Here is a 24,352-nt window from a genome sequence, read left to right as displayed (position 1 = left end):
CCATCTATGGTATATCCAGGGGTCCGTGTTTACCCAACTCTCTAATTTGTATTGCTTATAGGAGTTATACATTGATCGCTCAGGGCCGTAAATTAACCTTCAATTTGGAGGAGGCAGGAAATTAGGCGGGGGTCTGTGCACACTGAACACGTTTCGTGCAAAATCCTTGATTCTAGGGCCTTCTAAGATGTTACTTGACTAACTCATTCTAAAAGAAAGATTTGGAATGCTTTTTAAGGGAGGTATCATGTTCTTAGTTATTGGAAACAACATAAATTCTAATGAACTTTAAATTTTAATTTTTTTTTTGGCTCAAAAGTTGGAGGAGGCAGCTGCCTCCTCCGCCTCCATGTAATTTACGGCCCTGTCGCTGTTCGTTATTTTCACCATTCCTATGGATGAAAAGTGGAAGCTATATGTACATGTGTATAACAATATCGTGAAATTGAAAACTTTCAATGTTACTTAATCTAGTCCAAAAAAAAAAAATACAGTTTTAGTAGAAAGCAATCTGGAAAAAAATTTAACTCCTGCTGGACTTGAACTTGTGATCTACAGTTCAGCAGTCGACATGCTAACCTACTGAGGTAGTCAGCTGGGTAATGATATTTGAAATGAATAGACAAATATTACTGATATATTCATTTCCATTCATGTTTTACAAGGAAGTCAGCCATTATGACGATTAAGAGTACCTCCTTTTAAACAATTTCCTGCGTATTCTAATATCAAACTTGGATTTCCGATTGTAGCCCCACACTACTCTCGGGGCTCTTGAATTGAACAACCTTGAAGGTGTTGTATCTAAAGATGCTTGTATATCATCTAACCAGGTACTAATCATGGTCCAGCGGTTGATTGTAGAGATATTTACCCATTTCTTTTTTTAAATGACATCTTATTTCCAAAGGCCACAACTTGTAAAAACTTGAATCTGCACTATCGGAGAAAACTTAATCACGAATTTGTTTTCCTTGAGAAGAAACATCCACCCTATCTATTGCCATGTAAAATTTTGGTCCCATATTAAGGCCCTAACCTTCTTGGGATTACAGTTTGAATAAACGCGATTCTGCACTACATGGGAATGCTTGCATATGACTAAGACTAATCAATTATTATTGATGAGACTAATCAATTATCATTAATAAGACTAATTATGGTCCTATTGTTCTTGAGAGAATATTTACAGATTTTCCCATGTACCCGCATGAAAAAATGTAACATCCTACTTCTGGTCCAGTAATTCATAAAAACGATTTTTAAGTGACTCTTCATTATTCGGGGGGGGGGGGGGGGGCATTTTTTCTTCATTATATTCCTCTTTAAAGGGGACATGGCCCTTTATATAAATCTCATTTACCGAAGAATGATTTGTATCAAGTTTGACTAAAATCTGCAGACGGACGGACAGACAGATCTGAGAGCACACAACAAATTCTTGGAAATATGTTGTATTCCAGTTCATTTTTCTGTTTATAAACATGAAAACGTGCACGTAGAGAGTCGAGTACTTCTGTGTTGCATCGTGCGATTTCCTTCCTCAAATTTCACATCAATATTACGCATGTTTTGACATTCCAATCACAGACAAGACTCCAAGCTCGTGAAAGAGGTAAGTGAATTTGTATCGCGACATTTTTATATATATAATATATATATTTATTTGTTTAAATATAAAAAGAATGGTTGTGCAGTTCTAAAATATATTGGACACTTTCTCAAACACATAACTGTACAATCACTTTTTGTACACTTTAAAATTGAGAGAGAGAGAGAGAGAGAGAGAGAGAGAGAGAGAGAGAGAGAGAGAGAGAGAGAGAGAGAGAGAAACAGCTCTCCAACATTATGTACAGAATCATATGATTATATATACATTTTGTAGTTACGAGGTCAGATAAATAAGGATATATATAAAGCAATAACACGACCAGTTTTTGTCGTTTGTCATTTTGTGTGATTTATAAATAGATAGAAAAATAGATATATTTTTAACATTATAGTATTTGTTTGAGAAGTATGTATCATGCATTCGACATTGTCCATCCGAGAAAGGATTTTTCCTATCTTTCTATAGATAAATATTATTAATTTGTTTTTTTATTCCTCCATATCATTGAAACACAAGGAAATTTATATTAAGGAATCAAAGATCAACATAATCTATTTATAGCAACAGTGTTTTAAAAATACGTTTGTTTGTATGGAGGAAGAAGATATATTCTCTATAACAAATATGACATCAACATGAAATCGATATATTTATGTCAGGTGCTTCACGACCATTATACGGCTATGGACAGGACATTGAGAGTAATTCAATGCATGACATTAGATAAAATCATTGTGAACAAAAGACATCAAATCTTTGAAAATTTGAAATGACTGCAAGTGAAATGGAAATGAGAATAAACACACGTACATATGCGTATATAAAACAGAGATAAATGTACTAGACTGCACATCAACTGCAATCAACTCTTTTACGTCACCACAACAGAAGCTCATCATATGAAACAATAAAAGACACGGCGGACTAAAATACTTGCTTGGGGGTGATTTGGCCAATCAAAATACAAATTATGCATAGCAAATTACTTGAAGTAGAAGTTACTAAGCGAAGATTGAGATAGAAATTCGGAAGATCTGAGAGAGTGTACGTATTGGGAGTGAATCCTGTTGATGTTAAGCTTTTTAAGGGGACCTCAGTATTGATTTACAGGTGTTGGAGCTCTTTAAGAGGACGACAGTATGAATTTACAGGTGTTGTAAAGGAACTGAAGGGTCACTTTAGATCATGAATAGTGTAATGACGGGTACAAGTTGTCAAGGTGCAGGTGTCTTCTAGGGGTATCAGGGACAGTAGAATAGTGGCGTCGCCTCCCCTGGTTGTCATTAGGGTTTGTAGAATAATTGGGTTCCCTCCCTTGGTTGTCTTTGGGGACTGTATAATACTTGAGCCCCCCCCCCCCCCCCCCCGGCTGTCATCAGGGACTTTAAAATAGTAAAGTCGTCTCCCCTGGCTGTCATCAGGGACTGTAAAATAATGGAGTCGTCTCCCCTGGCTGTCATCAGGGACTGTAAAATAATGGAGTCGTCTCCCCTGGCTGTCATCAGGGACTGTAAAATAATGGAGTCGTCTCCCCTGGCTGTCATCAGGGACTGTAAAATAATGGAGTCGTCTCCCCTGGCTGTCATCAGGGACTGTAGAGTGTCCCTCGCAGATATTGAAGCGTGAACAAGCAACCGGTAATCTTAATTTGAACTCGTACTATAACACAATTAAAAAGAAACTTGAACTGAAAAAAAAAAATAGACATTATTATTGCTTATCAGATCAATTTCATAAATACATAAAAATGACATTGTATGGCTGTGTACTAATTCAAGCAAGCAACGGAGAATGACTTAAACAAGGTTTTCTCGCAACTTAAGTGCAAGACATGAATATTTCCCTAAATTACAAAGTTCGTGTACATTATGAACACTTAATAATTGTACAAATTTGAAAACAGGTGGTTTTTGCCAATAATACTTTTTGATATATCTATGTCGAAATTCCTCGTAATGAGGGCAAATTGATATAAAGTGGTATTCGTCCTCTATGTCATTTTTACAAAATTTACATACTCTATTTTCTCTAAGTATATTGTTATGGCGGCCTGTTTCAATTTCAAGATTATGAGAGGATAGTCTAATTCAACAAATGTGTCTTTTATACATATTAGGTATAGGTTTACAAATGCAATACTGTAACGAAAACTTACCAATAACATGTTTGTAATAATACACTTTGAAGAACAATTAATTTGTTCAACTAAGCTTTGAACACACATATCCGTCAACCTCTGTTTTATAATAGGAAAGAAAAGTTTAGAAGTTCCATTCTCCTGATCACACCAAATATATCCTAACACTATATCGAACAATTTTTGTTCAATGCAATAAGCCCAATTTTTGCTACAATTTTTCATTCTATCACAGTTGTAATATAATTCATCGTAACAATTTCTAATTATACAATTTTCACTACGCAACACTTTAAACCAAAATTTGAACATTCTGAAGAATCGAATGATTTTCATAGGTAACCTCCCAGTTTCAAAATACACCGAGGCAGAATTTATGTTTTTTCGCACACCTAAAACAGATTTTATAAACTCTAACTGTATCTTTTCTATATCTCTGGCATTATGGCTTCCCCATACTTCACAACCATAATTCAAGATACTTGCTACATCTATGTCAAAAAGTGCCAATAGTGTTTCTGTGTTAAAGCACATATTTTTAACTTTTGATTTTAATGAGAACATAGATTTTCTACATTGACAGGCTAATTGTTTTTGCGTAAGATTGTAGGTACCGTTAAGCTTAAATAAAACACCAAGGTATACAAATTTATCAACAACTTCATTTGCTGACTATTCTGATTCCATTTTTCTGTATGTTTGATTTTACCTCCATTCCTAAAAATAACAATTTTTGTTTTATCAACATTAACAGTAAGATCCCAGTCAGTTGTATATTCATTTAACTAATCTAACATATTTTGAAGCTCAGCAAACACGACCATATCATCTGCATACATCAAAACATACAAGTTTAGCTCTCGCAACTGTAATGGCACAATATCGTGTTTTAAAAATTCTTCTTCAAAATCATTCACATATAACGAAAAAAGGATGGGAGATAACACTTCTCCTTGTAATAGTCCTACGTTACTTTAAAAAAAAATCTGACATCATACCTGCAGATTTAACACTAGATTTCATGCTTTGATACATAACCCGGATAATGCGTAGTAATTTACCTCTAATACCATATGTGCTGAGCTTTTTCCACAATTTAATTCGATCAACAGAGTCAAATGCTTTCTTGAAGTCTATGAAACAACAATATAATCTCATTTTTTTTTTTTAAAGAAAGCGTCATATTAATAATTGAGGACAGACAAAAAATACCTTCTGTTGTACCTATGTGAGGCTGAAACCCAAACTGAGCATCAGTTATTATATCATCGTTGTAAGACCACTGTACAAGTCTTTGGTTTAAAATCGAAGTAAATAACTTACAAAAACAACTCACTAAACTAATATCTCTATAATTGTTGGGATCTGACGTATCACCCTTTTCATGTACTGGAACAATTATGGATTCTGACCATGCATGAGGAAAAACACCTGTTCTAAAAATTCTATTAAACAAATTGTGAATAATAGGCAAAATACAACTCTGAAATTCAATACAATATTCATTCAACAGCAAATCAGTTCCATGGGATTTCTCTCGTTTTAATCTTTTAATTGCGTCAAGTATTTTCCCCCCACTTATTTCACAATCAAGCTCCTCAAATATAGTTTCATCAATATTGGTAAAGTGTTCTTCTGATGGTGTAGGTGCTTGCGATACCAGTTCTTTAAAGTGCTCAAAGAAAATAGATGGATCAGAGTTTGGTCTCTTTCTTTTTTTCATTTCACACTTTGAATAAAATGCCTTAGGATTTTGTTTACGTAAGTAGTCCAACATATTTCCCTCTGTCCGTTTGTACTGACGCTTCAGTCTAGCTGATAGGACCTTGTATGCTTTTTTTCGACTGTAAAAGTTCCTGATGCGTGCTTCGCGTTTTAGTGCTATTGAACAATCGAAGGCCATTGCGGTACACATAATACTTTCTCTTCAGTTCAGGTCTATGACACACTTAAAACGTACATTTCACATACATGTATATGATGAACAGAATAAATGCAACAAAAATATATTTTGACAGCACATGCCATGCAGATATATATTTGAGATTTTATACAAGAAACGTGAGTAGAAAAACTTTTGAATCAACTATCTATAAAGGACACAAGGCGTTAGAAACGAACACATTAAAGGATACATCTCGTGTTTTCAAAGTATACATAATTATATACATTTTGTCTTCCTTATGCTTACAGAAATTAATTGTAATAGTTCGTTCGTTGAAGTATTGGGATAATTAGCCACAATACGAACTTAAATCTAAGCCCCGATTTCAAAAAGCCTAGTTAATTAGATAGGTAGGCACGTGGTACAGTGACGTCATATGCTACCTTCGTCGATCAGCTTGTTGTAAAAGTAGTGTTAGATATTTTTAAAAATTCGGGTTTTAAGGGTCTAATTTATTTACGATGGATAACATTTATTTCGATGTTGACAAATTTCCCGAGTCTTATATCTTTTAGCCACCAGTGCATACAAATAGCGACCCAAATGTAGCGAGGAAAGCGAGTACGAAATAAAGAATATTTACATGAGATCGCTGTCTAAATACTATTTGGTAATGCCATTTCTTTAAACAACTGTGATTTGCGTTGTTGCTTTTCTAAAACGAACAGTGCAATTATTATTAAATTTATTTTTGGATAAGTTAAATAGGCCTAACTTATGATACGATTACGTATCATCAATGACAACTAGGTCTACTGTCATGGGTGCATTTGGGGGAAAAAAATAAAAATAAAAATCATCAAATTTATAGTGAAAATCACAATACTTTTAAATTATTTTATTCAGCAATTTTATTAATCATTATTTTTTTAATCTACACGTTGTTACTTAGGAAGTGGGAGCACGGCGTGCTGTTGTTGTAAGTTACGTACGCGTTCCTTAAAAAAAAAGAAGGCATTATACTTCAATCCAAAGTTGGGAAATATCATATTTTATTATTTACAATTGAAAGTTCAATTATTTTTATCTTTAAATTTCTTTTTTAAAACTACCAGTTGGTAGAAACTACGAACACAAGTTCCGCCTATATGTTGTTACAAGGTAAATGTCAGTTGGTGCGAGTGTAGCTTCGATAGAACCATTTTCTCGCAGTTTATCTACGTCTTTGTCCAAGTACTTGTTTGAAAAAGTACAGGGACAAATTCTACTGTTTTTTTATGGCAAAGACGGGCAAAGTCGTTGTGCCGACAAAAAATATTCTGGTCTTGTTCCTCATACCTTCCTTCGAAAATTGAAAAAGCACAATCCAAATCCTCTCTACTGACAGCAAGTACACCCTTAAACGGCACAAAACACCCTAATTCAGTGTTATTTACAAGCCGTTAATATGATAATTGGTTGTTGTTGGTGTTTTTCTCGGTTTTTTTTTTTGGGGGGGGGGGGGGTCAATTAAATCTAATCTGTTTATTCTTGCTCGAGGTCACATATGATGTCACAGATAATGGCGCGTAAAATATCGAAGAAACAATTGGAACTCCTCGAATGTCTCGCGCATTCTACATAGATCTCCAAACTCCCCGTCGAGGCCTCATTACGTCACCTACGAATAGACCTCTCCTATGTGACGCACCACAATATACAGATTTGTATATTCTGAGTCCGCGATTATCACGTAGGCAAATAACACTAAAGAAGTAGTTCGCAGTTAAAAGTTTGAAGATATTGATATTAATATAAAAGTGTGGGTTTTATTTTAAACATAAAATTATCAAAAGATCATTAAAAAGTAGGGAGACTCTGTTCAAATTATTGTGTAAAGTAATGAACTTGATGTTTACGTTCTTGTTTTGAAAGTTGTTTACGTTTGACGTTATGTTTTTTCGTCATTCTACAGTGACGTCACAGTATACGCGGCCTAAGAAATCGCTATCCCATAATGCCTAAGTGGAAGAGTTTGGTTTGTGAGCAAACGAACTTTGGTGGAAGTTTGCATAGATCTCGAGTACGCGAGACATTCGAGGAGTTCCGATTGATCAAAGAAAATATGCATGTCGTAAGATTTGAATTTCATCGCTTTCAAACTCGAAAACTACGCAAACTGTTTCATTTAAAACACATGTGAAGTAGATTTAGGCATGAAATATAATATGATACATGTGTATATCATTTAATGCATGAAATGAATTAATTTTGCGAATTTATTGTTTTATAGAAAGACGTGATGAATTGCGTGCACTAGATGCGTTATATTTATTGATATCATATGGAAGTCACCTGGGGCTTCAATTCAAATGTTCCTTATGTAACATAAATTATCTCTTTCCGTATTGAAAATTAGATAATGATTTTGTGAATGCAATTGTAATCTGTCATGCCGATAATTGACCAAAGGTCGTTCATAATTTCAAAATTTAAAACACTGTAATCGAAATATAATGCGTTACATGTATATTAATGCAGGGGTGGATCCAATAATTTTTGAAGGGGGGGGGGTTCTACAATTAATTTTGGGTTTCAAACGGGGGGGGGGGGGGGTCCACCTTCAAAATGCATGATTTTACCCTCCCCCCTTACCAAAAATCGGAACCCTCACCCCTTTGGATCCGCCACTGGAATGACAAACAGAAAAACTGCTATATTGTAATCAGTGACTTCATTTCTTGGACACTGTCAGGTAGTGTACATCCCAATTTCAGTGAAATGTTTTATGTTATATAGTGCAAACTTCCCGGAACTGTCCCGGGTCATTCGATATATATGACATATTGGACAGTTTTCGATTTATTACTTACTTTCAAGATCTGTGTCATCACAAAATAAATTCAACAAAAATAATTTTTTTGGTGCTTATCCATGTGTTTGTACATATCAGTAACTGTTAATATATTATTACAAAAGCTAGTCGTAACATCACGAAAACATCTACAGCATCGAAAATATAAGATGAATATCGTATTTAAAAAAAACAACTTTCAATGTGCCAGATCGTTAGTCTCGGGAAGTCGGATGCCCTTCGTTGAATGAGATGTATATAAGTGATAGAATTATAAACCTTCATGAAATGATAAATATGGGCCTAGCCAAGACTATCATAAGTATAACTAACATTGAATGCCTACACATTTTTTTGTTGATCATGTTGTCTCGACTTGCCGGAAAGGCCCGAGGTTGTGCGATTGGTTGTATGATGTTGCCTCGCTTCGTTCAGGAAATTTCCATGACTAAAATCACAGATTGAGGAAACGAACAGGCATATTTTGATTTATTTAACAATTATCAAATCTTATTTCTTCTGTAAGATCAAAATCAAGCATCAATAAACAACAGATTAACTTCATATCGTATTATCTTAAATTGTCATTAAAAAAAAGGAGAAAAGAAAACTGGCTTGGACCCGCCACTTTTGCTATTTCAGGGTAGTTTATCGAAAACGAAAGTGTAAATTTTTTAATTAATTTTACTCTATTTACTAACCAAGTAAGGTTCTATTATAGCTTACGGACTTCACCTCACATATGAAACAATATCAAAGTTGCAAGCGGTAACTCTGGAGCAATCGTTTTGGAGTTTATTGGCAAAATGTTGATGGTGCAGGAGTTCCAACAGTCTCGTTTTAAGTCAGTATTTCACAAATTTTATGGTCGCTAAACGATCAGTTTGCCAATACAACCTATCATTAAGCCAAATGCTGTCTGACGTGTTTCATGCCGATTGTTAGGCCGTTCTTGGCACACTGATTTTGACTGTGGATGACTACGTTTACCTAATCAGGATATGGGGCTCACGGCGGGTGTGACCGGTCGACAGGGGATGCTTAATCCTCCTAGGCATCTGATCCCACCTCTGGTATATCCAGGGGTCCGTGTCTGCCCAACTCTCTATTCTGTATTGCTTATAAGAGTTATGAGATTGATCACTGTTAGTTATCTTCATCTTTCGTTAAATAGATGGCAGTGATTTCTTGATTTATTTTCTAGTTTAAATTTAAAATGTCTTAGCTGGTATTTTGCAGGGATGCTCTGCTTTGCGTAGCCCTGACCCCAGGAGTCATACAACTATATGTAAAACGATCTTACTTTTGATATGATTTAAGTCTCAATGTTCCTTTTTATAGATGAGAGACGAGATAAAAGTGAGACTGAGATAAAAGTAAAACTGATTTAAAAGTGGAATTGATATAAAAGTGAAACTAGGGTAAAAGTGAGACCGAGATAAAAGTAAAACTGATTTAAAAGTGGAATTGATATAAAAGTGAAACTAGGGTAAAAGTGAGACTGAGATAAAAGTAAAACTGATTTAAAAGTGGAATTGATATAAAAGTGAAACTAGGGTAAAAGTGAGACTGAGATAAAAGTAAAACTGATTTAAAAGTGGAATTGATATAAAAGTGAAACTAGGGTAAAAGTGAGACCGAGATAAAAGTAAAACTGATTTAAAAGTGGAATTGATATAAAAGTGAAACTAGGGTAAAAGTGCGACCGAGATAAAAGTAAAACTGATTTAAAAGTGGAATTGATATAAAAGTGAAACTAGGGTAAAAGTGAGACCGAGATAAAAGTAAAACTGATTTAAAAGTGGAATTGATATAAAAGTGAAACTAGGGTAAAAGTGAGACTGAGATAAAAGTAAAACTGATTTAAAAGTGGAATTGATATAAAAGTGAAACTAGGGTAAAAGTGAGACCGAGATAAAAGTAAAACTGATTTAAAAGTGGAATTGATATAAAAGTGAAACTAGGGTAAAAGTGAGACTGAGATAAAAGTGAGCTAAGTGGTCCTCAAACCCCGTCATACATGTATATACACTGGGATATTTCATATTTTGTCACTTTTACTATTTGACAGAATGGCGGTCTGGGTTACCTCTGCTGGATGTCACATACCTGAGGGGGCCATCAGAGCGGGATACGAGGCAGACGGCAGGCCACTTTTTATTGCCAGGGCAAATATTCACGGAATATTGACGCCAGGAAAATGTGGATTCCATCTTCCTGGAGCCTACATTCCGTATGGCTGTGTAGAGAAGGTTATGAAACAGTATGAAGTCCTGGTTCACCCGACTAACGCGACAGGTTTCTTCGATTGGATGCGTGCGTCGAACGGAAAGGTACCCGATGGCGCCTACCAGACGGACAAAGACACGTACGTCGGCCGGGCCCACTTCTCGGGAAGCCTGGTTCCGTGTAAAATTGCCACAGCCCTCCCTCACAAGTGTGCCTATGTTGGTCACCACGGAAAGGAGCACAACTTAAAGGATTACGAAGTTCTGTGCAAAATCAGATAACTCCATGATCATACTTTGTCTAACCGGAAACTCCATGCAGTGTGATATTTCAAATAATGCATGTCTAGATTTCTTTCAGCCCATGTATAAAATTTAAAACCGTAACTATGCAGTATATAATTATTTTCTAAGTCAAAATGTTTGAATCCATGCATTGGAAACAACGGCCAGCTGTATCTTCTGATTATAGATTCTGAAATGTCCAAGAATCAACCAATTTATTTACATATACATATACGCGTGTTAATGAAATCGGATTCTACTTGACAATCAAAGGTCTGAAGGGTCATAATAGCTTCCGGGTTTGATATGGTTGAAAGGTATTAGGGAAGACATTGCTGCACGTTAAACGCCAGTTTTGATGTTTGGGAATTCTTTACTGTATATTTCTACATAAATACGCGAGGATTTTATTATCGCGTAATTACATGAGAGGCGCCACTTGCAAAATATAAATACTTGCTTTTTGTTTTCGAAAATACAGGTAATAAGTCTTGATTAACAGACGACACGCGAATTATTGTTCACGCGATTTGAACGATAATCATTAATAAAATTTAAACTAAGTTTTATCAAAATAAAGATGTTGGTTCTATTGAATAGATAGAGCATTACACATGTACAGAAATAAATTTCTGTACGTGAAAACAATTATAATGTAATTTTGCTTCATTTAGCGCCTTTAAATAGATTTTCTAACACACGTATCTCTAACAAAAGTTTATATACCATTTTTTGTCATTGAAATTGTAAATCAATTTTTACAACAAAAATATTTGACACCAATATGACATCTGATATTGTTTTAACGGCAATACACATAACCCCAAGTCACACGTGCACCACTAACCGTGTACACCTTTCAATTCATATCAGACCAATGTTACATGCTACATGTACCTGTAGAAAACTTGTCTATTTCAAAGCACTACACCAGTAATTACCTGTCATTTCTAACCCTAGAATTTTAGCAAGGAGCAGTACGTACAAGTGCAGTTTATCGTTTCAAAATATGCATTGTTTTAACCTTGAAATTATATAGGATTGTAGAATAGTTTGTACCACAATGTAAAATGTCTGAATGCGAAAACACATTTTCTCTCTTCTTATTTTATGTCCATCAGATAAAATATTCGAAATCATCTTTCACCAAAATTCATAGCAACTACATGTATCAACAAAATAATGGTTATACAAATCTTTCTCAATCATTTGATGGCATAGTACCGTCCTATACCTGTAGTCACGTGTGTTAATTATACATTGCACATTGCAATATGAAGATTTTGTTTATAACTATGTTCTATCAATCATGCTCTTTCACTTTTGATTATTTTGTTTTTTCTTTAACATGCTAAAGCTGCCTTCAATGTGTCCTTGATTGAAAATAAACCCTCCTATCATATCGCTGTTAAGCCTGTACATATATATACTCGTAAACACAGGTCAATAGTATATCCATACTGATCTTTGAATTGCTCTTACATTGTCACATAATAGGGGATTTTCGAGTTCTTCCATGTCCGTGTTTAGTCTGCATTTAGTCACTATGACGTCATACTTTTTTAGGCATGGTCATATCCGGTTTATCATAGTTAACGTAAATACACAAAGTCTTGTGTAAGTGTATACAAAACATATTAAAATGGACGTTGATTCTATGCAAGTATCATCGAACTAAAGAAATTTTTGTAATAGATAAGTGTTTCTTGTTCCTTTTACCGTAAAAGTAATATACAAAGGCTATGTAAACTTGCGATTGGCCCTATAATCTAAATTTGGAAATCCTTTCCAAATATGTTGGTGTAGATACGTAAAAAGAATTGATCTCAAGCTCTTGAAAGTCAACCGCCGATTGGTAAAGAAAACTAACTGAATGACTGAGTTGTCGGAAATCATCAATAAAATTGTGGGGGAAAATTAAATGAGGACATATACCAGCTATTGAAAGTTATTATGTCATGATTTATCTTTACAAATACATGTATTTGGCACCATTGGAATGAACGGCGACTTCAGCATTGCAAATCCGATAATGGATATATCGGTACTTCTGAGGCATGCACGTAGAATGTGGGAGGGGGGGGGGGGGTCCCCATTTTAACAACCATAACTTTCTATTATTTATATATACAAATAAAGATATATTTCGTGACACAACCCCCCCCCCTCCGACTTTTTATGGCGGCAGAAGTGAATGGTACGAACGCAATTTATGGAGTGAATCCATAATATGTTCTCCCTACGATTCAAGTAATCAGAATTGGGGTGGGGGGTTGGGTTCTTATGCAATATACACGATACGTTACCCCCACCCCGGCCCCGCCGGCGTTGGCACGATAAAGAACCCTCACTGCTACGGCCCTGAGTGCTAAGCATGGGTCTAAATTTGCGGTACTTAACTTAAAGCTGTTGGTGTCTTAAAATGAGAAATGAGTGAAAACTCCTCGAAGAGTCGTAAAAACAATCAATCATTCAAACCTCCCTCCTGAATTTTAAAAGGTGTGAATATAATGTATATTGAGGTATAATAAGTCGTATGTCACTACTTAACCTTCATCCATGCATTTCAAATTTGAAAGATTTTAAATATTAGTCAAAAGAACATGTTAGGATTTGTTTGTTTTGATATATTTATTTATTTTGTCAAGGATTCTCTGACTACACCCCCCCCCCTTCCCTGAAAAACTATGCTTCGTGCCTGTTTTCCCCTCTTGCGTAAATCCGTATTACATCCCTCTGCCACTCACCAATGGCACTGGTACTTGAATTCGGTATCAAAACCATTGAGTAAAATAAATGAACGAACTCGTCTGATTGTTAGCTAAACCGGAAGAAAGCATGCCTTAAAAAAATCGCCAAATCACGTGACTTAGGTAGATTCTAAAACACAAAATACGCACGGAACGGAAGAACTCGAAAATCCCCTATTAACTTTACATACCTTGTATAAAACATTGTCAGGTACCACAAAGCAGCGCATGCGTGTGGACAGTTGCTCATTTATGTTCACACATGATTGGAAGGGGGTTGCAAATGTGTTCATAACTTTTTTTACTTTAAAGTGTTGATAAAAACAATCAATGCAATTGGAAACTTATACAATTGCCGTCCTATCGATATGTAATATTTCATGCTCACAGACAATTATATCGCTTGTGTTCGACTTTAATTAAAGAGTAAAGGTATAGAACTCTAAATATAGGGTGCCATAATTCGCCGTTGTAAAAAACAATAAACCAAATGCTATAAAATTCTATTTTATATTCTAATATATCTATATAAGTCAGCATTTCGCAAATTCTAGGGTCGTTACAGTGTATAACGATCTAGTTTGCCAATACAACCCACCATTGAGTCAAATGTTGTCTGACTTGTTTCATACCGATTGTTAAGCTGTTCTTGGCACACTAATTTTGACTACGGATAACTCTGTTTACCTGATCAAGATATAGGGGTCGCGGCGGGTGTGACAGGTCGACAGGGGATGCTTACTCCTTCTAGGCACTTGATTCCCCTCTGGTATATACAGGGGTCCGTGTTTGTCAAACTCTCTATTTTGTATTGTTTATAGGAGCTATGAGATTGACCACTGTTCGTTGTCTTCACCTTTTATTTATCCATACATAATCAATCTACATTACTGTCAAAGTTGATCGCGAAATTCCGTATACTTCCCAAAATATGCAGAAATGAATTCGGAAAATTGCTTATTATTTTTGGGTCGAGTTTTAGCTGGGCCCTGGCACTAAACGACTAAACAGAATGTTTGAATACTCAACCAGCTAAAATATATAATGTGCAGCTTTAGATATCATTTCTAAGTTGAATCTCTTCAGTTCATAAACTGAAGTCCGTATAGCTCCAAATGACTGAAAACTGGGAAAAAAATCGTCTGCACTTCCACTTATTGCAGCCATTTTGATCAGTACAACTAATTACTCAAAAAGGGTGAAAGGATCCATAACAATTTAGAGACTCAAATACTAATTTATATCAATATTAATTCATAATAACATGTCTTTACAAGGATATACATGTCTTATTAATATTTCATCCAAAGCACATTAATACGAGTGTTTGATGATTTATAATAATGATGTTAATTTGGGTAGTTTGTGGAAATCATGAATCAGTCCCTTTACATGTAAGGAGAAGGTACAGTAAGGGTCAATTTTGGCCTATTTTCAGAAGTTGGTAATTTTATGCCTTAATACTATATAGGGTGTGTACTTTCTATGTATAGTAATTGTATCCATGTATTACGTATATTTTTTGTGATATGTGGTACCAAAGTTGGCATGTTTTGCGAGTGCAAGATTTTAACCTGTGTCTGATGACGTTTTTTCAATTCTTATTCAGAAAAAATAGTTCGATATACCTTGTTAATTAAATTGCTTTGGATAATTTTTAAATATATCAAACTATTTTTTCTGTATAGGAATTGAGAAAACGTCATCAGACACGGATAGAAGACGCAACGTTAAATCTTGCACTCACAAAACATGACAACTTTTCTACTTCATATCACAATTCAAATACACCTTAATTGTAAATAGTGTTTCAAGATGATATTTGTAAGATGTTATTGAAAAGAATTTTGTTTGTGTGTGTTAATACCGCTTTGGCATTACTGCACTTTAAGACGGTGTGTAAGCTAAATTAAAGTCACGTTGTATTCCTAGCCACTCTGAAAAGGCGCGAAAATATCCTTCTCTTAGAGTTCTCTGTGTTTTGTACATTTTTCCTTGACCCATGAACTCGGTGATTCACCGTGTAAGTAAGGATCTATATCTCGTGATGTCATCCACATGTTTTGCTTTGAGAGGCGGGTCAAACATTTTTCCCGTTAAATTTTGTAAGATTTTAATAAACCAGAAATCCCAGTGACAAGAGGGACAATATTTTTTTTCTAACGTTACTAAAATTTGATATTTTGACTTGGAAGTTCAAATGGAAATCTTTTCATCATTTCATTTTTTTACGCTAGGAGGAAAATTCTCCTTCATGTCTTGACGGGGTCAATGTTACATTATTCTCGTCGTTTTATAAACTTATAAAGGTTAAGAGCGGCTGCGCAGATATATGTGTGTATACATGAGTGATTTGGTTGATTGTTTTACTTTCATTTGAGAATTTTTCACTCATATTGAGACGTCACCAGCCATAGGAATCTAGACCTATGCTTAGCGCTCATAGCCGTAGCGGTGATGATTTCTTTTACGTACCAACGCCTGCCGCGACACAGGACCTTCGCTTTTACGGTCACGTGTGGTATAAATATGGACTTGGTTGACAATTGGGTGTCGACAAAATCCAACTGAATTGCTATCTGAAAGTAAATATTGTTGGCAAAGTTGCAACGAATTCTATAGATCTTAATGAAAAAAATCTCAATAAGCATTTTGTTCTTCATATGATTTATGTACATTCACTTTTGAATACAGTATTTCGAAAGCTAAGACCTACCGTTTGATTTTATAGCTAGCAATCTCTAATTCCGTTCTAAACAATTCAAACATAATCGCTACGCCCATTTTCTTTTCGCTCTTGCTCAGTTTGACAATCTCATTAATTCCTCTAGAGCTCACAAACGTCAGAACTCCGCTAAAGGAAATAGATACATGAATTTTTCCAGCACACAATGTTTCATCGAAATTCTTTGTAAACAGCCATGAGCGAGATGCTGACGAGAACGGTTGGTCATCATGCAATGAGCCGTTTTGGAGTCCGTCAGCACTTATACCCAAACGAAGATAGGATGGAATAGCTCGGACGTCTACTGGTTTCACCTGTTTGATACACAGAGTGACCTCCTCGCCGCAATTAAGACGCCTAGTCAGACGACACACGGACCGCGAATTTCCGTGTTTTAGACTCAGCAGACGTTTTTGTCCCCCTGTGGCCTGCACATTGTCTCCCATGACGTCATGGAATTTCATTGGATTGGTTGCTGTGGATTCTGAAAATAATTCAATAAATGAAATAAAAAGTTAAGATAATTAAATATTTGTTTAATTTGCAAAATACTTACATTTCAACATGACTTTATTCTTTAAATAACCTTAAAAGATTGTGCAGTTCATTTGACAATTCGCAACACTCAAGGCATTAATTACAGTGTCACACAAAACGATGTCATTTAGGTCACAGTTTCAAATACGACCTTTTACGTCGAAGAATCCACGGTTAATCCATGGATGTTCCAACATTTTAAATGTAGAGAACGGAGAATTTGATATTGGCATCGATAAAATGATTTCAATTCTTGGCCAGGAGTAACAACTCTTGTATCCTTATTCAGACTCAAACGTTCTCCGGAACAAGAATACAATACATTAATAAATCCAGTCTGTATTCTAGCTACTGTACATTAGGAAACCATATTCAAGGAAAATCTCATTTAATTCAAAATAGTGGATCATGTATATACATGTAACAGCCGTCAGGATGACCAGTCAACTCCGCCGCCGGCTGATGTAGGGAATGGATTAAGGACATACACCGCCGGCTGATGTAGGGAATGGATTAAGGACATACACCGCCGGCTGATGTAGGGAATGGATTAAGGACATACACCGCCGGCTGATGTAGGGAATGGATTAAGGACATACACCGCCGGCTGATGTAGGGAATGGATTAAGGACATACACCGCCGGCTGATGTAGGGAATGGATTAAGGACATACACCTTAGTTTGTATATGGGTCTAGATAGATCAGAGGTTTGATCACATAATTAAGAAAAACAAGATCATCTAGTAATGTAATGGTCCTGGGTTCGATACCTGATTTTGCCAAAGATTTTTCTCTCCATCTTCGCTAAATTAATGTCCATTTATACAACTTACTGTAATACATTAGGGCTGACTTTACATTTTTATTTGCAACAACCAGGAACTATAAAAACTGCCCGGTCACCAAGGGATGCTTACTTCTCCCAGGTACCTGATCCCTCCGTTTTTGACCAACTCTTTATAGGAGCTATGAGATTGATCACTGTTCGTTATCTTCATTTATTCATCCTAACCTAACGGTGATGGAGTTTTAATACCAACGATGTGGAACTATTCGTGTAACGGACTTTTACAACTTTTTGAGCGAGGTATATTTTCTTATTTTGAATAACTGCAACGTTTTGCCTTTAAACATTGTAATTAATGGGGGTACTGTACTAATATTTGAAAAGTGTGAATTTCTTAAGCATTTGATCCAAAGCAGGGCATGTTATCGCAACATTTGCCTTTAATTGCAAAGTTTTTACTTTTGATCACTAAATTTATAATGGTTTTGCATATTGTGTCTAGTTAAAAAATGCATTGTTAATGTCTTTATTTGCAAAAAGAACTTTATTTGCAACGGCTTGCAGTTCATAAAAAATGTTGCGTTTAATTGCAAAATAACTTGCATTTATTCACAAACATTTCGTTGTATTTGCAATGTCCATTGCATCCAATTGCAAAAGTTAGCAATTATTAGAAATAACAATAAAATGCATGTGTATCTCTCAAAACAATCTCCGGAATAAGCTCCCTTAACTATTAGCTAATGCATTTCTCTTAAAGAGAGTTAAAAAAAATATTCAATATACTCACGCAGTTCAATTTCTACATTTCCAAATCGCAAATAAAACACAAGCCAAGGCGCCCTTCCATGGTCTGTATTCAAAACGTATCTTTGACCATCGCAGAAAAAAAGGAGTTGATTAGAATCTCTGGAAATTTTTACTCGGTTGGAAGAGTCGAACGTTTTCACCACGATGGCAGTCTTTAGTTCCGAAAAAGTAGAAAAAGAAGACAACCTCTGCCTATGAAGGACAGGGTCACTTTCTAGTACACCAAGTGCGACTTCACCACTCCCCGTGACGTCAATGCATATATGTTCTAAGTGCCCCATTGGTCGATTACTAAACGTCACACCTTCCGATTCAGAAAATTCCCAAAGTGCACATCGCCGATCGTTGGATACGTGGATGTTGTCTCCACAAGATACAAATCCCAAATCTGCACTTGTGTTCGACCCTGAAACATGTCATAATTATAATCATATATGATGTATGCATTTTGATTTCATCCTAAATGCTATTATGTTATTTTCCCGTGGGGATCCAGGTTAGCATAGGTCTTCAGTACCTCATGCTTGTCATAAGAGGCAACTAAAAGGGGCGGTTCTTCGGATGGACCGCAAAATCCGAGGTCCCGTGTCACAACAGGTGTGGCACGATAAAGTTCCCTCCCTGCTCAATGACCATAAGCGCCGAGCATAGGCCAGAATTTTGCAGCTCTTCACCAGCAGTGGTGACGTCTACATATGAGTGAAATATTCCCGAGAGGGGCGTTAAACAATATACAATCAATCAATTTCTTGTTATTTACGATACTTACTGAGAGGGTCGGAGGCCCACAACTGTTCACGCCAATTCTCGGATTGCTCGTTGACCATTTGTCGAGTGTTGGAAAGCTTTCGCATCCACGAGCTTGAGAGTTTTTTTATTAAGTCTTTGACTTTTCCTTCATTCAACAGGAACTTGGAGTTTTGCATTTCCTACAGAAATTGCGATACGTTGAAATCAAATGAGTTTATAAAAGGTATCACGTGATCAAATTACTACTCTAGATAGTGAATCAATAACACAGGTTTAATGAGTTAGATATGGATAAAAAGTTAATACTACTGGATGCTATTAAGAAATCGATTTCATTTATGTTATGAAAATACATGAGGATATGAACTGCGACGTTTCACATCGACGTTCTTCGTGAAGCGCGTTTGAACTTTGTATGTTCCTTCTGAACTCTGAAGATTAACAATACTCTCTGGTCTCCTCATTGACTCCCATTTTAAGGAAGTCAGCTCCTGAGCCTCTGAGAATAACTGCGAAGGATGCTTCAACTAAGCAATTACTGGTTCAATACTGATCTCATTGGTGCAAACATATTACACTGAACTCTATCCAGTTAAAAAAAAGATGTGTGAATTCAAATTTTGAAAGGGTTTGACAGGGACTATATTTTGTGGTGGAAGGATTGATTAATCAAAAAGTTCTAAATTTGCATGATATTACAGTTTCTGTTTCATGCATTATATCTTCTATACGTGTATTTCAGTTTGATAATTTATGATACAAGTAATTCAGACTTGGAACTAGTTCAAATGTTGTAACTGATTAATTTTGTTGATATATTTTTCCAAACAGAACACCCGATTCTTTAAAAAGTTTAAATTAATTTACTCGAAGGTGTGTATAACAATTCAGTATTTTCACCAATAATTTGAAAAAAATTATCTCCACCATACCCCCATTTTAGTTCGATTTGAAATTTTAAGACAAGGCCTTGAAAACTGTAAAATTTTAGAAATTGGCATTACTCGTAATATGTCCTTTTAAACTGTTAACTTTGATATCATGAAGTTTTTCTTATATCAAGTGCAAAAATTTCATTATTTCCACTACTTGTATCAAACTTCTGTTTTTCAAAATCTGTATTGATAGAAGACATGATTGTGTATCTATTTTGTGTAGTGATTGATTTGTGTTAAATATGTTGTGTTGACACCGACAGACAAATCAAGTTTAATTGGATAAATTTTGAGTCAATTTGAAGTGCAAATAGGTCATGTTTAGAACACTGTAGCTAAATAACAAGCATTGCGACCCCAGTTTTTCTTTTTGGTTTCCTAATTCTCCTTCAATGTAGACATTAAAAATACACCAAGTCTCTCACCCCCCCCCCCCCCCCCCCCCAATGACATTACTCCAAATCTAAGGTGCGAACCTCTTAAAGTACTGCTCCATGCTATAAACTGAACTGATATATGAAATGTTCAGGAAAAATATGTTGGCATGAAGCGTTGCAGTTCATAACCTCATGTACTTTCAAAAATGATTTTTTTTCTAAAATTACATTTACATTGTATTTTCGTTTCTGTCAGAATTCCCAGCCGTAAAAGAAATCTATCAAAATTCACACGTGCATTGTTCACAACTGATCTGTAGTGCATTCATGAGAAAATGACAACCGTTACTATTTGTAAAACTAATATATCACAGGCAATGACACTAGGAATGTAAATGCATGTATATTATGCATCTAATGAGCGCTCTGTACCTTCAGTGCAGGATCAGACTGACCGAATGTTGAACAAACCACCTCCAATCCCAGGTCTAACATTGGTAAGAGCTCGCCTTGGCGCTTGTTATTAAACATTTCCTGCACGTGTTCCAAATCCTGAAAGAAATTGATCGTCAATTAGCTCGACCTTAAATCAAACCGGTCAAAATCACACCGATTAAAATCATACCGGTTAAACTGAGTAACATATCTAAAGAAATATTAACCTTCAAAAGGGACACCTCTCTCTGGTTTCCATGACGCACTGTGGTGATGACAACCATAGCTGAATAAAGATGGAGAGGGTCATCTCTAAGAGTCCTTATGATTTCAGATATCTGTTTGCTACGGCGGATAGATATCACGTGTGCTATTTTTGTCACACAAGGAACTGCTCTATTCCACAATAAAATAAAGTCCGCCTCCGTAAGACTGATGGTAGTGGCCTTAGAGATGATCTCGTTTCTAAGTCTACGAAGTTCCAACACAGCATCTGTGACATCATCACCGAGACGGAAAACATCTAAATTTAATAGGAGCATAGACAAGACGATGATATCCAGACTCCTGCTGCTGACGTCATTTCTGACGTCATATCGGCAGCTACAAAGTCCATGTACAGACGTTTTGATGTGCTGACAATCGCGACTACGTGTGTGAACAAGGGTGAACAAATCTTCGTATTGTGATTTCAGCAAATGGCCAGAAAAGTAAACTGCTTTGTGGGTAGGGCAGGCACAACAGCCGTTCTTCTGCCACGAGTGAAATAGCTCGTGGCGGTACTGAAAAAGAAGTTCCCGGAGGGATATGTGTTTCTGCTGCAGAAAAAAATCCAGAACCGTCTGCAGTAATTCTGTTCCGTGTTTTAGAATCAGGATTCCCACCCGAAAGAAACGCTGACAGTCCTTGTCTAACATCAACTTCGACATGTTCCTGTATAATAAAAACTAATGATATTACAAACACACACACACACACAGAGAGAGAGAGAGAGAGAGAGAGAGAGAGAGAGAGAGAGAGAGAGAGAGAGAGGGAGAGAGAGAGACCTTACCTTAATTGGGACATCCGATCATTGGAATTTAAAGCTCCGCAAAACCTTTTAGATTTCTAATGAAGCTATCGGATTTTCCCCCCATTATCTTGAAACTTACGTTACATTGCACAATCAATAATCTTTTTCGCAAACTCTTCACTATTTATTCAATAAATCAGAGGACGCGATATGTACACAAGATTTTGCGACACTCTCGTTAAACGTTCGCGGTTTAGCTCCTGTTCTATGCAATACAAATACGTACAGTATTTTTAAGGTAAGAAAACCCACACCTCTTTAGGTGTACCCCGTCTGAGTAATGCCGATAGCAAAATAATCTTTTAGTTTAATAATGGGATAAAGTTTGTTTGTATTTCAGTCTGCAATAATAAATTGAATTGAAATTAAGTGAGTGTAACGGCGCGCTTTACAATAAATCAGATACCCACAAGACGATTTGTCTAGTTTTGTAGACAATAGTTACGGTTTGTCCATACAGAACCATTCTTATTCGAGCAATACACATCTTACAAAAGGACATTGTCAAAGTCTTACACGACCCGTGAGCGCTGTTGGTTTAAGATGATTGATTTAAGAAAAAAAGATTTACTGGGAGTGACAAATTGCACATATATAGATAATACAACGAGCGAACGGCCTTAATGGGTAGAAACCTCCATAATGATTTAAACAGCTGTACTTATCTCTTGATCAACAGCGACATTTAAAATAGGTATGAGATTTTTATAAGTTCTCGTACACTGCAAATATGTTACACAACATGAATCAAGTTAAATTTAGCTTAAGGAGTTTTGTTATTCAACTTTTATAATCGGCCGTCATTAGAAGGCTTTTAAGTACATTTAGTTTATAGTACACTTCTCGAGGTATAAATCAATCAATGATGTTTTGAATTTTTTCTAATCTTTAGTTCATGAAAATATGCAATGTCATACTCAAGATGAGATTATCTCTTTTCCCATTTAAAAAAAAATGGTTTCCACCCCACCCCCTATTTTTGCGATTCCGGTGGAGATATCCAGCCCAGAAGATATATTAACACTCGCATGGACAACGATGCGCTTACTTAAAAAATAAACCCTGTTCACATACATGGTAGTTTCATATTAAGGTTTTTTAAAAGATAAAAGCTACCTAAATAATCTTTTCACTGTTTTCTTTTACATGTAAATGTTTTCAAGCATGGAATTAAGGGAAAGTTAGTCATTTTAGTCACTAATTAATCAGCTTGAAAGTAGTTATGTACAAAAATAATACATGAACATCTGATCATACAGCTTTAAGTTCACGATAACACGAGAAAAAAACCCAACAACCCCCCCCCCCCCCCCCCAACAACATAGGCCTACAAACATACATTTCTGGTCAGAGATACGGATAATGCGACATCAAAGATACATGTACAGGTTATACGAAATCAAAGATTGTATTGATTGATTGTATATTGTTAAACGTCCCTCTCGAGAATATTTCACTCATATGGAGAAGTCACCATTGCCGGTGAAGGGCTGCAAAATTTAGGCCTATGCTCGGCGCTTATGGCCCATGAGCAGGGAGGGAGGTCTCATCCGAATGACCGCCCCATTTAGTCGCCTCTTACGACAAGCAAGGGGTACTGAGGACCTATTCTAACCCGGAGAGGAACAAAAGAGATGACAGCATAACGTCACAGCGGACAAACTAAACCATGCATATTTATAATAAACATACACAGTTATCTCAGAGAGTGCAAACAGACACAGTCATGTTAGTTAATTCAGATCTCGTTAACGTTTTGACGTAACATCGGGAAGTCTTAAATTACAAAATAGTGTTTGTTAACATAGATCTTTCGTATGTGAGAAAGTGCACTAGTACTACGCTCCTACAGATAATGACATTTCTCGTGTTACAATGTATAACCTTGCATTTAGTAATAGATCTGTCCACCTCCCCAGCTCCACTGCTAATTAGTGATTTGGAATATGGAATTTTGCAAGTATTTTCCCCTCAGTTTAAGTGGCAATACGCTCAAGTGCTTTTTTCACATTTTATGATCAAAGTTCGTTTTAAAAAGCTTATATACATAACACCATTAGATGAAATATAACCAGATGAAACCTGCACCTTAATTTTGAACATGATTTGGTTTCACCCTAGATATTCAGTTACGGTAGGGAATTATGTAAACATTTACAATGGAGAGCTTTTAATAATGCATAAATATGCCAC

The 24,352-nt window shown here is 35.9% G+C and overlaps 2 protein-coding genes across 2 annotated transcripts; one reads left to right on the top strand and one right to left on the bottom strand.

Moving 5' to 3' along the window:
• Positions 1–1,547: 1,547 nt before the first annotated feature.
• On the top strand, positions 1,548–12,382 carry LOC125675280 (natterin-3-like). Its single transcript, XM_048912802.2, has 2 exons — positions 1,548–1,615; positions 10,539–12,382. Exon 2 carries the CDS (start codon positions 10,540–10,542, stop codon positions 10,975–10,977), a length of 438 nt encoding a protein of 145 aa, XP_048768759.2. The 5' UTR covers positions 1,548–1,615; position 10,539; the 3' UTR covers positions 10,978–12,382.
• Positions 12,383–14,947: 2,565 nt separating this feature from the next.
• Positions 14,948–22,439, bottom strand: LOC125675279 (uncharacterized). The gene is made up of 7 exons (XM_048912801.2): positions 22,139–22,439; positions 21,315–22,020; positions 21,085–21,204; positions 19,360–19,519; positions 18,571–18,996; positions 16,447–16,939; positions 14,948–16,309 (listed from the first exon to the last, which is right to left on the bottom strand). Exons 1-7 carry the CDS (start codon positions 22,150–22,152, stop codon positions 16,306–16,308), a joined length of 1,923 nt encoding a protein of 640 aa, XP_048768758.2. The 5' UTR covers positions 22,153–22,439; the 3' UTR covers positions 14,948–16,305.
• Positions 22,440–24,352: the final 1,913 nt, after the last annotated feature.

Source organism: Ostrea edulis, chromosome 3 (genome assembly GCF_947568905.1).
Source record: "Ostrea edulis chromosome 3, xbOstEdul1.1, whole genome shotgun sequence".
Classification (NCBI taxonomy): domain Eukaryota; kingdom Metazoa; phylum Mollusca; class Bivalvia; order Ostreida; family Ostreidae; genus Ostrea; species Ostrea edulis.
This window is presented reverse-complemented; position numbering and strand designations above follow the sequence as displayed.

Bases quoted from the DNA above. Each gene is read 5' to 3' on its own strand.
- LOC125675279 (XM_048912801.2), bottom strand. The intron at 21,205-21,314 runs GTTAATATTTCT...AATTTCTTTCAG, and splicing joins GAGAGGTGTCCCTTTTGAAG to GATTTGGAACACGTGCAGGA. The intron at 16,940-18,570 runs GTGAGTATATTG...AATTATTTTCAG, and splicing joins AAATGTAGAAATTGAACTGC to AATCCACAGCAACCAATCCA.
- LOC125675280 (XM_048912802.2), top strand. From the start codon at position 10,540: ATGGCGGTCTGGGTTACCTCTGCTGGATGTCACATACCTGAGGGGGCC.